This window comes from Podarcis cretensis (genome assembly GCF_951804945.1).
Source record: "Podarcis cretensis genome assembly, chromosome: 11".
NCBI classification, from domain to species: domain Eukaryota; kingdom Metazoa; phylum Chordata; class Lepidosauria; order Squamata; family Lacertidae; genus Podarcis; species Podarcis cretensis.
Genome location: NC_137180.1, coordinates 41,364,006 through 41,381,367, shown reverse-complemented (window position 1 = coordinate 41,381,367; position 17,362 = coordinate 41,364,006). Strand labels below are relative to the sequence as shown.

The window sequence follows — 17,362 nt, the reverse complement described above, 5'->3', positions numbered from 1 at the left end:
AACTGAGGTGCAAAGGGCTGTCAGCAAATTCAACTGAGAAAATTGAAAAACACGCAGGGGTAGCCGTTCGACTTCCGAGGCGTGTTTGAAAATGGAAGCATTTACTTCCGAGTCTTTGGTGTTCAGGTTCAGAAACATTTGTCAATAGAGACGTTTGAGAACTGAGATACCACTGTATTCTGAGGCATAGTAAAGAGAGAATGTAGCCATGGTGACTAGTAGTCACCGAGAGCCTTATTCTCCATGAACAAAGTCTTAGAAACTTGAAGGCTAAACATAGTTGACTAAACTACAGACATCATCACTATGGGAAGCAATTATTATGGAAGCCTTCCCACCCACACAAACTTCCCTGCTTCTCTCAATGAGGAAGAAAAAATAAAAGGTTCTCCAGGTGTCCTCACCACTCAAATAAATTACAGCACATGGAAAGTTTACATCCACACAGTGGAGTTAACACAACCCCACCTCATGGCGAAGGAGAAATACAATACGCAAAGTATACAAAGTATACAAGTATACAAAGGTGCTCCTCATTCACTTGTTAGATTCTACGATCGTGCTTACCGTGTCTAGCAATTCAATGAATTTCGAGAAATAATACAAGTAGCAGGCACGAACCATCTGCAGAGAAGAAAAAGATGCGTTAAAAACTGAAAACATAATGGAGCCCAAATCTAACCTTAGTTGAACTTTATGAAGGTTTTACAAGCTTCCGGTGATGAATTTATGTGCAACAGCTTCATGGTGCACCTCATCACCATTCACCAGCTGACACAATCCAAGGAAACACAAAAGAGGGTATACAGTGGTACCTTGGTTCTCATACTTAATCCGTTCCGGGAGTCCGTTCGACTCCTGAAACCATTCGAAAACCAAGGTGCGGCTTCCGATTGGCTCCAGGAGCTTCCTGCAGTCAAGGGGAAGAAGAAGAAGAGTTTGGATTTGATATCCCGCCTTTCACTCCCCTTCAGGAGTCTCAAAGCGGCTTACATTCTCCTTTCCCTTCCTCCCCCACAACAAACACTCTGTGAGGTGAGTGGGGCTGAGAGACTTCAGAGAAGTGTGACTGGCCCAAGGTCACCCAGCAGCTGCATGTGGGGGAGCGGAGACGCGAACCCAGTTCCCCAGATTACGAGACTACCGTTCTTAACCACCACACCACACTGGCTCTAAGTCGCGTCGGAAGTTCAGCTTCTGAAAAACTTTCGTAAACCGGAACACTTCCGAGTTTGTGGCATTCGGGAACTAATTTGTTCGGCAACTAAGCCGTTCAAGAACCAAGGTACAACTGTACACACAGAGAGTAGAGATTCTGTATATTTCCTACACAGCAGCATGCAGTGCCCACAAACACCTTTTTAAAACTTCTGCAATGCAATGGGAAGGTGCTAGTTAAACTTTCTCTCTCTCTCTCTCTCTCTCTCTCTCTCACACACACACACACACACACACACACAGACAGACAGCCAATCTTTTCTGCATGTGTGTAAAAAGCTGCATTGGGGTCCATGCCTCTCATGGCTGCTCTTTTCATTACACATACATACACACATTCATTTGCAACTCTTCTGTTGTAGCCAATGCAGTCAAATGACAGCACACATTCCTGGAACTTTGTGAACCATTTCATTTCATGACTCACCCTTAGAGCCATAGGTGACCTGGAGTAATCAACTATGTCACAGCGATAGGTATAGCCTGTAGCCCAGCCAGACATAAGGAACTGTAGGTGGAAGAAGATAATGATTCATAACAATAACAGTAACAATAATTTATTTAGATATACGAAGTTCAGGGGTGTTTTTTTCCAATTGCATGATCAATGTTTCAATTTTTTTTTTGGACTGAACACAATCCATGTGTATGTTTTAGATTATACAGATTGGCCCAATACACATACATAGTGTTCAGTCAAAAAAAATAATGAAACATTGATTATGCAATTGGGGGGAAAAACACCATGGACTTTGTATATCTAAAGGGTTCAGAAGTAGGGTTTTTTTTGTTTTTTTACTTCTATCACAACAGGTGTGTAAAAAGCTACTCGCCCTGTCACTAGGGCAGCAAAGAGGTTGTTCCGGGCAAAGTTAATAGTAACTGGAAGTGGATTTATTTCTTTTTCCAGTTGTTTCTGTTGTCCATTATTTTTACAGAGGTGCATCTGGCAGGGAAACTACTAAATATATTTTTAGGTATGCAAACATTTAGATCCGTATTACTAAGGCTGTAGAATCAGGAGCATCTTACTGAAACAAAAGGTTGGAAAAATTATAATATGGAGATCACCATGAGCATTACAAAAGAAAGCAATTTTTGTGATACACGGATCAAGTGCTGTCACTGAAGAAAAAATTGACAAGACAGCCCAGAAGTCAAAGACTGTTTCAAGTATCTACCAAGAAAAAAATATAAAGTCACAAAAGCAGTTTCATAGCATAGCTCAGTGACAGAGAACATGTTTTGCATGTAACAGGTCTCCGCCGTACAGAGCCACCCAGAGAAGATGATTCTGAGCTAGATGGACCAGTGGTCTAACTCTGTATAAGACAGTTTCCTATGCTCAGTGAAGTCATGCTTCTTATTTTAACAGCCTGCACCTACAGGTATAGTTCACCTAACTATACCTATAACTTCCCAGTTAGGTTCCCAATTCACAGGCAAAATATACCTTGTGCTTCCCTGTCCATACATCTACTGCCTCATATATATATAAAGCCAGGCACAGAGGTGACATCACTATACAGGGATTTTACCCAGCAGAAATAATAAGGAATGGGGCTTAATAGTCCCCTCTCCCACCTGGCTCCTCATAAATATAGGGAAGCGAAGAAGAGATGCAGAGATACCGCCTGGTTAATTTGTTCACTTGTCACTGTGGGGACTTGGGTGTGTGAAGCCTGCAAAGCCTGCTCCAGGTCCTTCTACTCTGCCTGGTAATATTATGGAACAGTAACGGGAAACCTGTGGCCATCTGGATGTTGTGAAGACTCGCATCAACTCCAGCCAGCATGGCCAACGATCGGAGATGATGAGAGATGAAGTCCACCATTTAGGAGGGCCCACAGGTTAGTCAACTTTCACTTTACATATTACAGAGCCGCGTCATTTTTAGGATAATGTTGTTGATGGGAGCGAACTCGTGTACAGTTAAAAAGGGAGGAAGGAGGATTCTTACTCCCCCAAACACACACTTTCCCCAGGAGTAGAGATAGAAGCCTAGTGTGGACTCATCCATTTGCTTCATGTGTTGGGAGAAATATTTGCTGCATTTCCCAACTGCTAGGCTGTGGTAGAGGGAAATACGATTTAGAAGGCAGTCCCTAGGCTTCAAAAAGCTAAGAGGGACAATGAATTTTCCCTGGGAACAAAGGGTCACATCGTGGCATTCAGATTTGATGAAAGTGTTTCTAAACTTTGGTGTTGCAATCTGGCCCACAGCAGAAACCCATTAACATTTTTAGGAAAACAAAAACAAAAAAAACTTTGTGCACATCTAATCGGCATAATGAGTCTATTCTTAGGCAATACTTACTTCATAAGTCATATAAATTGAAAGAGCCACTACAATGAAGTTGTAAAAAACCATCAATTGCCTCAAATCAAAAGGTTTCCTGTTCTCCATGAACTTTGGTCCCAGGTTGGTGACAAAATAGATATATGCTCCAAGAATAAGTGTCTGTGGAAAAGGTGAAGCCATAAGCGGGTAGCCATCAACTCGTGGATCTGGAAGAGATTTAGTTTAAAAGGGACCAAGTCAGTCAGCTTCCATGATTAATCAATCATCAAGTATATTATTAAGCAAAAATAGGCTGTTCATTCGAATGAACGTTTTCACCTGTACAGGCACATTTGTTGTTTACCTCAGCTTCTCCCCATGTTACACAAAAAGCATACCTTACGCAAGGAAACAAAAACCTGCATCCATAAGTTGCAACAATGAGAAACCTTTGACAATGGCATGACCGTGTTATTTTTTCCTTGAATACTACAAACAGAAGTCACACGTTCTTGAAATGCATAATTAAATTTTGCTATTTTGGCTAGATTTGAGACCTAGTGCAGCCACTATTTTGGTGTTTGATGAGTTGCATCATTTACTTCAGCAGTGGGATCTTTGATTTACTCATTCCCTGTATTTTTATTGCTGTCAAATGGCAAAACAGAATAAAGTATTAGCCTTCATTGAGCCACTTGACTAGTCTAGCAAAATACTTACAAGATTTAAAAGGAAGTAACTTGGACATGTATATATTCCACCAATCCCTCCCAATGACTGGGACATCACCAAGAATGTCCAACACCCACCCCTATCATTAATGGCATATAACAGGGATGTCCAATCGGTCAATCACGATCTACCTGTCGATCGCTGGGTGTCCCTGGTCAATCGCGGGACCCTGATCAATTGCTCCCCTCCCCCAAAAGCTCAACAACTCTGGTCAATCCTCCCTAAAAACAACTTTGATGAAGCTTCCCAAGAAAAAACTCTACAACTCTGGTCAATCCAATGGGTAGATCACTGCCAGTTTTTTTATAGTGGGAGTAGATCTCAGTCTCTTGGAAGTTGGACGTGCCTGGTATATAGTATACATTAGTATCCTCAATCTGCTAAGAATATTTCATTTTTTCCCTTTTACATTAATGCAATACTCGTAAAAACAGGTACTAAATTTACCCCCATTAGCAAATGGGATTCCTAAATAACCTCATTGCTACACTGCTTAAAAATAGCAGCTTTGGTCTCTCCCTATACCCAATAATACAGTCTTCTTTACACTGAGTTTATTCAGTAATCCAAGAAGTATTCTTTGTGGGCATCATAACACTTTCATAATGGAGACTCATTTGGAGACAAAACAACTTGGTATTCTGTGGAAGAATGTGAAAACACAGAGCAAGGGCACTCAGTGCCTTCTAGGTTTTAATATTTGTGAATGGCAGAAGTGCGCAAGTGCACCATCTTCCTTTCCTCCTAGGCATTAACAGGAAACATTATGCACAAATTGTTCACATGCGATATTCATGTTTGACTGAATGTATGTAAAACAAAGCCAGAAGCAATTTTGGGAGCGTCAGTTAATGTCTTCATAGGATGCTTATTAGTGTGGAGCTTATTAGTATTTGTACATCCTGCTGACATATTGTTGGGGTATTCTAAACGTGGCATTAGGCCCTGTGTGTGAACAAGCATGCATACCTTGGCCCATCCAGATGCTGAGGGGAAGTGCTGGGCCTTTCAGGACCTGTTTGTGGACTTCCTGGACTCACCTGGCGGGCTACTCTTGGAAACAGGATGCTAGGCTAAATGGAGCTGCGATCCAGCTATGTTCTCAACAGCTGTACAGGCATCACCTTGATCATAAATTTTCCCGAATTTATGGTTATCTATTCCTTATTCCAAGACAACTAATGCTCTAAAACTGGAAACCAGTTATGTGCTATTTTATGTGCTATATAGCACAAGCATTACTTTGGCATCCTACTTCAGTGGAACTCTTAATAAACAACACCACAACAACTCTGGTATTTTGAGAATCCTTGCCTTCTAAATTTAGAACGCCTAAATTTAAGTTATACACATTTCCATTCAAAGAGCTGGGATCCCAATCCAGAGGTGTGTAGAACGGATCTGACAGTACCGACAAAAGAAATGATTCCTTTTTCCTGATGTCACAACCATCCAATGGATTTGCATGTGCTCTACATCAAAAAGTAAAATCCTTGGCCTGTATGAATCCACAAATTCAGTAACATTGCATAGATTCTCCAGAAGTGCAATCACACCATCCAGTAAAGGGCTATCAATGGCTACAAGCCACAATGGCCATGTGCTCCCTCCGCTGTCAGAAGCAATATCAGTTGCTGGGAATCACAAGTGGGGAGATGGCTATTTCGCTCAGATCTTGCTTGTGGGGTTCCCACAGGCATCTGGCTGGTCACTGTGAACAGGATTCTGGACAAGATGGGCCTTGGGACAGTATTGCATTGTGCTTTTTCTGCACTCTCAAGCAATCACAGGATGCAGAGACCTGCTTATTCATTTTTCAGTTAGGTAATACACGTGTAAGATGGTATGCATGACCTTTCTGTACACTGAAAAGACTGATAAACATTGGTGCAACATGTAACTCATAAAGTTAAATCCTGTTCCTCTGGAAGCAACTCATGGGTGAGTCAACACCATGTAATCTCTCACTTGTTAAACATCTGGTGCAATCGATTACTCATTTTGTGTTCCATCTTCAATTATCCCAAATTAACACCCGACTTGTTCCTTCCCAAAGCTTCCAATATGCCCACGTATCCTGGAATAGCCAAGTGCACAAGGACCTACTGGCAAACAACTGCACATTTCAGTTTTACATAGATACTCTTAATAATACTATTTCAGCTGTTGTTAAATACCATAAAACAGAAAGTGACTACTGTGGAGCAAGACTTACCAGCATCTTTAATCCACTCATCATAAAGCGATGCAGCCTTCAACGTCAGATTGTTTAGGGCCATCTCCACCGTGATGAGAAGGATCTCTCCTGAGGGGCAATAAATTGGACATATTAAAATATGCAAAGAAAAAAGGGAGTGGAAGTCTTCACACAACTGTCAATGAAATTGTTGCAGGGAAGCAAGTTGATTGTAGTGTACACTAGGCAACAGTTTAAGGACATTAAACATCAGCCTCATTTTCTATTTTATGCAATGCATACCCCAGTCACAATTTCATCTTTGCACACCCAAACACACACACACACACACAAACATGCCTGACTTGTAAAAACGGTTACCCAGAAGAAAGCCCTGCTGGATTTCATGGACATGGCTTTCAGAGTGCTCAGGATCACTACTATGGTGAAGATCAACTTAATAATATCAGAGTGCCCTTACCCTTATTCTCACCAGTGCAACTTAAAGACTCTACAATCAGATGCTGTGGGGAAAAAAGAAGCTTCTCTGTTGTTAAGCTCAGCTTTTTCTTTTCCATTTCCATCAGCTGAAGCCACAAAGTGGCAGGGCAGTCTTAAGCATTAAACCTATTATGTATGGATTTAGAGTGGGGGAAGTAGACAAATGCAAAGATAATAATGAGACCAGACTGTACTGGGTGTCCCTAGATCTGCTGAATGTCAGTTCAACCCATGTAGATCACAGCTAACCACTAGCTCAAGATTGGCTAATCCTTAATGAGCTCCCTGAGCAAATTTTCTGCTTCCCTCCCAAGATCCTACTGATTCTGCTGGTGGCAGAAAAACGGGGAGGAAAGTAGACAGTGATGGGGTGGGCAGAAGCCAGAAAACAAGTTGGAATGCAAATGGCCCCCTCCCTGGTCTTCAGATTGATCAATTTAAGAACAGAGAGGAGGTGATAATCTTTCATCAACTGATCTGTACTGAAAAGCTGAGGGAAGAGCTGTGTATGTGTGCATGTGCATGAAAGCATGGGGTGTGGCCACACCCACTACTAGCATACAGACCCTGGAGACTTGGCCAAGCAGCTATCACACTAAACAAAGGTTAGCAACTCCTGACATAGGACCACTTTATCCAGGTGGTTTAGCTTCTATCAGTGGCAGGAACGTGGCTTCCATTGACCTGGGTTGACCTGGCCTGCTGGTATGTTTTTCACATAGCTGCAAGCAGCAACACAAACAGAACTCACTGCATTGATTCTTGGCCCCACTTTCCTCTAACCATGCCAAGAGGCCATGCAAATTGGTCCTCCAAGATTGTTTTCCAAACTCTCTGCTTCTTTCATGTGTAAACAAGGTCCAGATCAAAAATATGCAGGGAACCAATGGTAGAACTCCTCTAACAGGGTTGTAAGAATTCTAGAATGCTCACAGTTCAATGACTACATCTCCCTGAAAATGGAAAGCCAACCTATCACTGGAAGGTTAGAGTAGAAATCTTGCTTTCATGTTTGTTTTTATGTTTGTCTCATTTTGGTGTTCATCTTAGATAGGGTGGAGTGGTTTTGTTGGAAAAGAACCCTTTTACAGTAGTACTACATTCTTGAATATGTTTTTAACATGCTTACATTATTTTTATTATTATATTTTTACTTTGTTGTAATTTGCTTTGGGACTTTTTGTAATAGGAAGTGAGATATATATATTTAGTAAATCTAACGTTGACCCTAACCGGGTAGTCATTTGCGAAGCAGGGTCAATTCCACTAGCGCTGTATGCCCAAGATGTCAACGGCAATGATAGCATGACACTGCACAGCAAAGTCTTTTTACTTTTCTTGTCCCCTTAATCTTACTGCCAGCTCTATAAAAGCAGTTTCCCAACCACAATGCCGAAAGGGCTTCAAACTCAGGACAAAGTCTTTGAGCTGCCAAGTTAATATCCTGAAACTTCAAGACAGTTCAGTATGACCAAATTCATTAATAAGTACAGTGGAACTGTGAATTTTACAATGAGCTCTTAAAACAAATCCATGATGTAAGAAAGGGTTGCTCAAGCCATTCAAAAGAAGCAAACTAAAATATTTCACAAACACCATCCCAATCACAGTTTTAATCATCAGCATCATAATTTTATTATTTATACCGCACCCATCTGGCTGGGTCAACCCAGATAGCATGATTAACAGCATTTACATATTGCTGCAGAGTATTCAAAATATTGGTTATGTGCTGTGCAAATCAATCAATGCCTTGTTTCCCTTAATCAATTTAGATAAGAAGTGTTAGGCAAGCAAATTCCTTTGGGCATCAATAGGCGATTGCAGGGCGAGATCACTGTGGGTTTCTTCTCCCTTACAGGACTCCAGATCAAGGCTGTGATCTCATCAATACTGGCTTTCCCAGGGAGAAACTATTTTTTCCTGGGGCCTGATCCTACACGACAGATATAAACTTATCAGTTGGAATTCTGAAATATCCATTTGGGTCTACGTAGTACTTACTGAGAGTGGCTCCCATTTAAAGATAAACATATTCCTTTTTTTTTTTAATAATATTTATTGAAATTTCCAAGAAAAAAGAGAAAAAATTAAAAGAGAACAAAAAAAAAGAAATCCAAAAATAATCCAAAAAAAGAAAAATATATATACAACGTTCAGAAAAAAACAAAGGAAGAATAAGAACAGATTAAAAACAAATCCCTCTTTCTCTGTCCTATAATTCATTTACTTATTTCCATGACTTCCTCACAGCTCCCTCCTTTGTATTCCAATTCAAATAGTTAATTCAGCAAATTTTTCCCTCCTTGTTTTATCTTCGTTCTTTATCTTAAACATATTATATCATTCTATTTCTCATCTAATTATCAAGCCGTTCTTTGCATATTCCTTTTTAACCTTATTGTTAGAAATCACTTCGTTTCATTCCTACTTCATTTTAACATCCATTGATTTTACACTGTTTCTGCAAATAGTCCTTAAATTTCTTCCCATAAAATTTCAAAATTTATTTTTTTATATATATAATATTTATTAATAGGTTTTTTTTAATTATAACATAATAAACAAAACATACAAAAAACATCACATTTCATAACATATTTTCTTATCCTTTTTGGACTTCCTCACATCTCCCTCTCCTACGTTCCAAAATATAGAAATTAATTCAGCAATTTATCACCTTGTCCCCACCTTATCTAATTTTCCAATGTTATATCTTAAATTTTAGATATATTCATTTGACTTTTTAAAAACTTTTTAGTTTAGCCTAATCATTATCTAAAAATTGATTTTTTCCTAAATTTAGCTTATCTTCATAGTTCAGTTTATCTAATTCAATGGTGCCAAGTTGTTTGTGATCAAGCATCCTCCTTAACATTCATACAGTTTACAATATTTTTGCAAATAGTCCTTAAATTTCTTCCAATCTTCTTCACCGTCTCCTCTTCCAGGTCTCGAATTCTGCCAGTCATCTCAGCCAGTTCCATATATTCTATCAGTTGCATCTGCCATTCTTCCAGTGTGGGTAGATCTTGGGTTTTCCAATGCTTCGCAACGAGTATCCTTGCTGCTATTGTTGCATACATAAAAAATGTTCGGTCATTCCTTAGCACCCTCTGGTCAACGATGCCCAAAAGGAAGGCCTCTGGTTTCTTAGGGAAGGTATACTTAAATACCTTTTTCAGCTCATTGTATATCATTTCCCAGAAGGCCTTAACCCTAGGGCAAGTCCACCAGAGGTGAAAGAACGTTCCTTCACTTTCCCTGCATTTCCAACACTTATTATCAGACAAGTGGTATATTTTTGCAAGTTTGACTGGGGTCATGTACCATCTATATATCATTTTCATTACATTTTCTTTCAAAGCATTACATGCAGTGAAATTCAGCCCAATGGTCCATAACTTTTCCCAGTCCTCAAACATAATATTATACCCAATGTCCTGTGCCCACTTTATCATAGCCGATTTAACCATTTCATCTTGTGTGTTCCATTTTAACAGCAAGTTATACATTCTTGAGAGTACCTTAGTCTTAGGCTCTAACAGTTCCGTTTCTAACTTCGATTTTTCCACCTGGAATCCTAACTTTTTATCAAGTTTAAAAACTTCTTTAATCTGAGCATAATGTAACCAATCTCGCACTTTGTCTTTCATTTTCCCCTGACTCTGCAATTTCCAATTATCTCCATCTTTTTCTAATATTTCCCAATACTTCGGCCATTTGGCCTCCATATTGAGTCTTTTCCGGGCCTTAGCTTCCAATGGTGAAAGCCACCTTGGAGTTTTGTTTTCCAATAAGTCTTTGTATTTTGTCCAGACATTAAACACTGCTTTTCTGACAATATGGTTCTTGAAATTCGTATTGATCTTAACCTTGTCATACCATAAATATGCATGCCAACCAAACGCATTGTCAAAACCTTCCAGATCTAGTACATCAGTGTCTTCGAGAAGCAGCCAATCTTTCAGCCAGCAAAAAGCTGCTGATTCATAGTACAACCTTAAGTCTGGCAGGGCAAAGCCCCCTCTTTCTTTCGCATCAGTTAATATCTTAAACTTAATTCTGGGCTTTTTGCCCTGCCAGACAAATTTAGAAATATCTCTCTGCCACTTCCAGAAACACTCTGTTTTGTCCACAATCTGTAATGTTTGAAATAAGAAAAGCATTTTCGGCAATACATTCATCTTTACAGCAGCAATTCGGCCTAACAAGGAAAGTTTCAATCTTGTCCAACTTTCTAAGTCTCTCTTAATTTCTGCCCAGCATTTCTCATAATTATCTTTAAATAGACTCAGATTTTTTGCTGTTAAATTTACCCCTAGGTATTTTACTTTTTTAACCACATTCAACTCTGTCTCTTTCTGAAACCGTTCTGACTGTAACTGTCAAGTTTTTCCCCAATACCTTAGTTTTCTGCTTATTTAACTTAAATCCCGCTACCCGACCAAACTCTTGAATTAATTGTAATACTTTTTTCGTGCTAGATTCTGGCTCCTGAAGGGTCAAAACTAGATCATCTGCAAACGCTTTAAGTTTATATTGTTTCGCTCCGACCTGAATACCTTCCACCAGCCGGTCCCCTCTGATCATGTTCAAGAGCACCTCCAGAACAGAGATAAATAACAGTGGGGAAATCGGGCAGCCTTGTCGTGTTCCTTTTTCAATTTTGAACTCTTCAGTAATCACATTGTTAACTATCAGTTTAGCCTTTTGTTCTGAATAAATTGCGTCAATCCCGTTCCCAAAACTCTGTCCCACCCCCATCCCTTCCAAATTTCCCTTCATATATTTCCAAGAAATATTATCAAAGGCTTTCTCCGCATCTATAAAAATTAAAACTGCTTTTGTGTTGATATTTGTTTGCAAAAGTTCCAAAATGTCAATTATATTCCTTGTGTTAGCAAACAAATGTCTTCCTGGGAGAAAGCCTGCCTGGTCTTTGTGAATTACCTGATTCAGGACTTTTTTAAATCTACTTGCTAATATGTCTGCAAATATTTTGTAATCCACGTTTAGGAGGGAGATGGGGCGGTAGTTCTTAAGTTGAGTCTTTTCAGTTTCCGATTTGGGTATCAATGTGATAAAAGCTTCTTTCCACGATTCCGGCGCCTTTTTCCCCTCCAAAATTTAGTTGCTAACCTCCAGCATTGGTTGTATCAAATAATCTTTCAATGTCTTATAATACTTGGAGGTTAGTCCATCTGGCCCTGGAGATTTGCCCAATTGCATATTCTGAATAGCTTGTTCAATCTCTTGTCGTGTTATTTTAGAGTTCAAGATTACTCTATTTTCTTGTGACAATTTTGGTAATCCATTCTTTTTCAAAAATTGTTTTATCTCGTCCTCATCTTGCGGCCCTTGAGTATATAATTTTTTGAAGTATCTCTGGAAACACTTTCTAATGTCCACAGGGTTCTGAATGTTTCTTCCTTCAATCTCTAAATTTGTAACTGTGTTTAGTTTCTGTCTCTTTTTCAACTGCCATGCTAGCAGTTTCCCACATTTATTCGCCGAATCAAATGATCTTTGTTTCATTAATTTGAGTTTCCACTCTATTTCCTGGTTTATCAATTTAGAATACTGTGCTTGATGGAGTTTAATTTCTCTAAGAATCGGCTGTGACTTCGGATTAGATCTTAACTTCTTCTCAAGTTCTTTGATTTTCTCCAAAATCTTATCTTTTTTCTCATTTTGTGTCCTTTTCTTTACAGCATTCTGTTGTATCAGGAACCCCCTCATCACGGCCTTACTTGCATCCCAGATGATTCTTTTTTCCACCGTAGTGTTCAAATTTATCTCAAAATAGTCCTTCAAAACTTTTTGGGCCTTCTTGGTAATCTTCTGATCTCTAAACAAATTGTCATTCATCTTCCATCTAAAGGAGCCGGCTGGTAGTAGTGTTATGTTCATCTTTACAGCATTATGGTCGGAGCAGGTCTTTGGGCAGATTTCCACCTTTCCAGTCTTAGGTGCCAGACCTCTAGATATCCATATTTGGTTGATTCTCGTCCATGTCAGTTGGGCTTCAGAAAAGAATGTTCCTTCTCTTCCCAGGGGGTTCTTTGTCCTCCAAATGTCAATTAAGTCCATGTTGTCAGTTAGTTCAAAAAAGGTCTTTGGTAGTCTTCCATCTTTTGTAAGATTTTGATTTTGTGACTTATCCATGTTGGTTGATACCACGCCATTCATATCTCCCATCATAATGATGTTGTCATAGTCCAGATAGTCCAGGACATTCTCATGCAACTTCTTATAAAATTCCGATTTCCCTTCATTTGGTGCATAAATTCCTAGTATCAAAAACTTCTCTCCTTGATAATGTATCTCTACTGCCAAAATTCTTCCTTGCTCATCTTTAAATAAAAATTTAGGTGATAGGCTCTCCTTTGCATAGATCACCACTCCTCTTTTCTTCACTCGGTCCGAAGATATAAATTCTTGGCCTAATCTTTTATTTATTAGCACTTTTCTATGGAGCCTTGTCACATGTGTTTCTTGCAGACAGATAATGTCCAATTGTTCTTTTTTCAATATATGAAATAATTTCCTCCTTTTTTCCGGAGAGTTGCACCCATTAATATTCCAGCTCAACAGTTGCAGAGACATCCTGAGCAAATCTGTTATTTCTCAAGGGGTGGTATCTTTTTCTCTGGATCTTCAGGTTCCAAGGGAGTAAGTACAGCAGATGCTCCAGGCCCCAAGGGTGTTTCGATTCCTTTCTGAAGGTCCTCTCCGTAAGCAATCAAAAATTTATCTCTATCTTCAAGTGTTTTAATCTTGACTTTCTTCCCTCTGAAGGTGAAGGATAATCCCTGAGGAAATTCCCACCTGAAAATGATTGAATTACTCCTTAACAGTCTCACCAATTCAAGATAGGCGGATCTAAGGTCCAGCAGTTGTTTCGGGATACCTTTGTAAGTTTCTGCTCTTTTATCCAAAATGTCCAGTGACTTTTCGTAGTGTAATCCCAAAATCTTGTCCCTTTCCTCCCTCAATCTCAAAGTTATCAAGCAATCTCTGGGCTTATCTTTCTTTGCAAATCTTCCAAGTCTGAAAGCCGATACAATTTTAAAATCCTTTTCTTCCTGTATAGACCAGAACTTGGAAAATTCTTTGGTCAGGAACTCAGCTAGGTTTTCTTCTTCAGCTTCTGGTATTGACCTTAATCTTAAATTATTTTCCCGGTTCCGCAGTTCTATCATAGACAAATACATCTGATGTTCTCCAACTTGTTTACATAATGGTTTTACCTCTTGTTCTAATTTTTCAACTTTTTGGCTGGTAGCCTCAGCCAATTTACGATTCTCTTCAGAGGCCTCAGTTAACTGCCCAATTGCTTGTACGTTCTGTGCCACCTGTCCAGTTATTCTGTTTAGACAAGCTGTATTTTGATCAATTTTAGCTGTTTGTTCATCCGCTTTCTTGTCCAGAGATTCTACTCTTTTATCCAAGGATTCCAATTTTTCATAAATTTTCTCTAGGATTGAAGCAGTTGCTCCTGAGGCCATATCTTCCAACTGTAACTGCTCAGTTTCTTCTTCTTCCCCTGCCAACGGCAGAGTAGATACAATTTCTTCCTCCCCTGCTACCGGCAGAGTAGGTAAAGATGATCTACGTGTCTGTAATGCTGAGGTTAAAGTTGTTTGTCTAGTTCTTACTCCCTTTTTTCTTGTGCCACTCATTCCAACTTTATCTAACAGTCAAGGTCAAGCTGAGTTGTTCCCATGAGAATTCCACAGCCCAAGAGTAAACAATCGTATAGGAGGAAAGGAAAGAGAAAATAGAATAATGTCACTGCTGTAAGTCCAGAATCCTCTAGAGGGAGCTTGCAATGTCTTGAGAGAAGAAGTCAAATCAAATAAAATCAATAAAGTCAAATTTAATGTCCATAGACCTTCAGTAGCTAATGCTTAGCAGAGTTAGAATTGACAGCAAAACATTGTTTCTGACAAGTGTCAACTGGTGTTTCAAAGTAGCAAGTCTTAAAATGCTCTAAATGTTGCAAGTCCAAATCCACAATAGCCAAGTCTGCAAACTGACAGTTTTACTGTTCAGGCAGCTGAAGTACCTGGGCTTCTCAGTCAAAATCTGTAGTTCCCATAGCAGAAGATTATCACAGTCCAAGTAAAGGTTAAATCCAGTAATTAAGTTAAATCTTTACTTTGTCTCAAAGCAGCTTCAGTGGGTGCTCAAATCAGATGGTTTAAAAAACCTCTACAGTGGCTCCACTCCTCCAGCTCTTTTTGCTTTGAAATTTAAATAGCAGCGGAAGACGGACTTCCTTTTAACATCTCTCCGCTTTCAGCCAAATTTCCATTAATTTAGACTCCAATTTTAAAAAGTCCTTCCTTACTCACGGGTTGTTGCTTTTCAGTTCCGAACGTTTCAAGGAAAAAAGGTCAGCGCTCACCGGCAGCAGCTGCGCGGCTTCACTCTGCAGAGTAGCGATCGACTCACAGCGCCGCAACCCCCTCCACGATCTGAGGCTCCTTACGGGGTCTCTTCAACGTTTTGAGGGTCGCTCCTGGCGCCCGCCGAGTCCCAGGACCACAGGCTCTTGCTGCCTGTGGGTTTCAGACGCGGGTCTCCGCTTCGCCGTAGCGGAAGACCCGATCTCCGCAGAGCTCCCTTTCACTAAAGGAAAAGGACCGCCATTGCCGTTCGCGCCACCTCCGGAAGTTAAAATTTCAAAATTTAAACCATATTTATACTTAACTTCTTCAAACCTTTCTACTAATACCAATTATTTCCTTTCCAACAAATTCCCTGTTATTTCATTAATATCAAACTAATTCCAAAAATAAAAAGAAGTTCTCCTCAAGTTTTTATCCAACGTCCCTTCTTCCTGGTTTTGGGTTATGTCAGTCCTTTCAGTCTCACGTCCAGTCCATCAATCTAGTGTTCTGATTTCCGAGGCTCTTAAGTCACTTCCATGCCCCCTCTGCAGATTTCTTCTTCCTGTTTATTCTTACACCCTTCCCTGTCCCTTGTTGGTTTCTTTCATAATTTTTTCCCTTTCTCCTTCGGAGGTGGGCTTCAGGGGAACTCCAACCGGTAATAGTCTCCATTTTCTTTCATCAGGCTAACCCATTCCCCAGAGTCCCACTCCCCCAGGTTAATTTTGTAATCCAAAAAATAGTTGTTCCAGAAGTAGTTGTCAACCCGTTCCAGAGTCCCGCCAAAGCTGAAAGCTTCCTTAACTCCAAACACTTCCAGAGACACATCATATTCAATCTTGCAGTACTGCAACTTTTGGTCATGCAGGACTTTAGGTTTCTCCATCTGTATCTTTTGAAGTGCAATCACAACCTCTTCTGTCATCATCTGCCCTTGAACTTGCCCTGTCAAGCCAGTTTCCTGAGTTAGTTGTTGTGGAGCTTCTTTATCCTTATTTTCTGTTAGTTCATATTTACTGGCTACAAGAGACATAGAGTGTAGCTTTTCGTTCATTAAGTCCATTTTCTCATGCAGCTGCTGTAGCTTAGCATTTATTCTGCCAAGGTCAGACATAAAGATAAACATATTCCACCCCTACCACGAGTTTCTGAATTTGTAATCATTCTTCAGAATATATACATACGTTAGTCTAACACCTTCTCAGCCTTTCCCAATTCAGACAGAATGAAGAGAGAGTGCTGCTACAAATCCCTGAATGAAACCTCCCAATGATATTATATGAATGTGGAATAGCATAGGAAACAGAATGGACCCTTAAGGGAACCCACAGAGTCAAGCAAATGTCTCCTAGGACTCAGCTACATTAGGTTTTTGGTTTTTTTAAAGCATTTTAAATGCGTTATAACACTGTGACACCAGATAGCGCTGTAGGGTTTCAACCTTTGGCAACATGATTTCCCATTATGAGCTTTACAACATGTTTTCCTGAAAAAAAAAAGGGGGGGTTAATGTCTAGATCAAGCCCTAATACAACTTTCTGGTAGTGAGCCTGAAGGCAGGACTAGTGCCACCATGACAACTGTGGGTTGCATGTTTCTCTCCTGATATAGGTCATTAATCAGGGTGACCAAGGCTTTTTGGTGGCAAAACCAGGCCTGAAACCAAACTGTAATGAAACTAGATAGCCTGTTTCCTCCGGGCATACCAGCAACTAGCTGGCCAAGACCCTCTCAATCACCTTGCCCAGGAAGGGAATATTACAGACATGGTAACAGTTTTCTAAAACCTCCGGATGCAGTGACCTCTTCAAGAGAGGTTGCACCGCCACCTCTTTCAAGGCAGTGCACAACTGTCTCTCATAGTGAGGCACTAACTAATCCTTGGACCCATACAGTCAGTCCCTGTTACTAGATTTTATCAGCCATGATGAGTGGGGATCAAAAGACCACATAGTCTGCCTCACCACCACAAGCATCCTGCCCACATCCTTTGGCTGCAACAGTCAAAAACTGATCCCACAAAGTGACAGTGCTTTAGGGACCTGCAACAGACCT

General features: G+C 40.0%; 1 protein-coding gene across 1 annotated transcript in view; it reads right to left on the bottom strand.

Annotated features, from left to right (window-relative positions):
• The window catches only part of ELOVL7 (ELOVL fatty acid elongase 7), a 47,650-nt gene that overhangs the window by 9,207 nt on the left and 21,081 nt on the right, over positions 1-17,362 (bottom strand). Inside the window, exons 2-5 of the mRNA XM_079995812.1 lie at positions 6,447-6,536; positions 3,536-3,726; positions 1,646-1,726; positions 568-624 (exon numbers count right to left, since the gene is read on the bottom strand). Of these exons, the coding sequence (XP_079851938.1) occupies positions 568-624; positions 1,646-1,726; positions 3,536-3,726; positions 6,447-6,510 (393 nt within the window). The 5' untranslated portion in view covers positions 6,511-6,536. The remainder of the gene's footprint in view (positions 1-567; positions 625-1,645; positions 1,727-3,535; positions 3,727-6,446; positions 6,537-17,362) is intronic.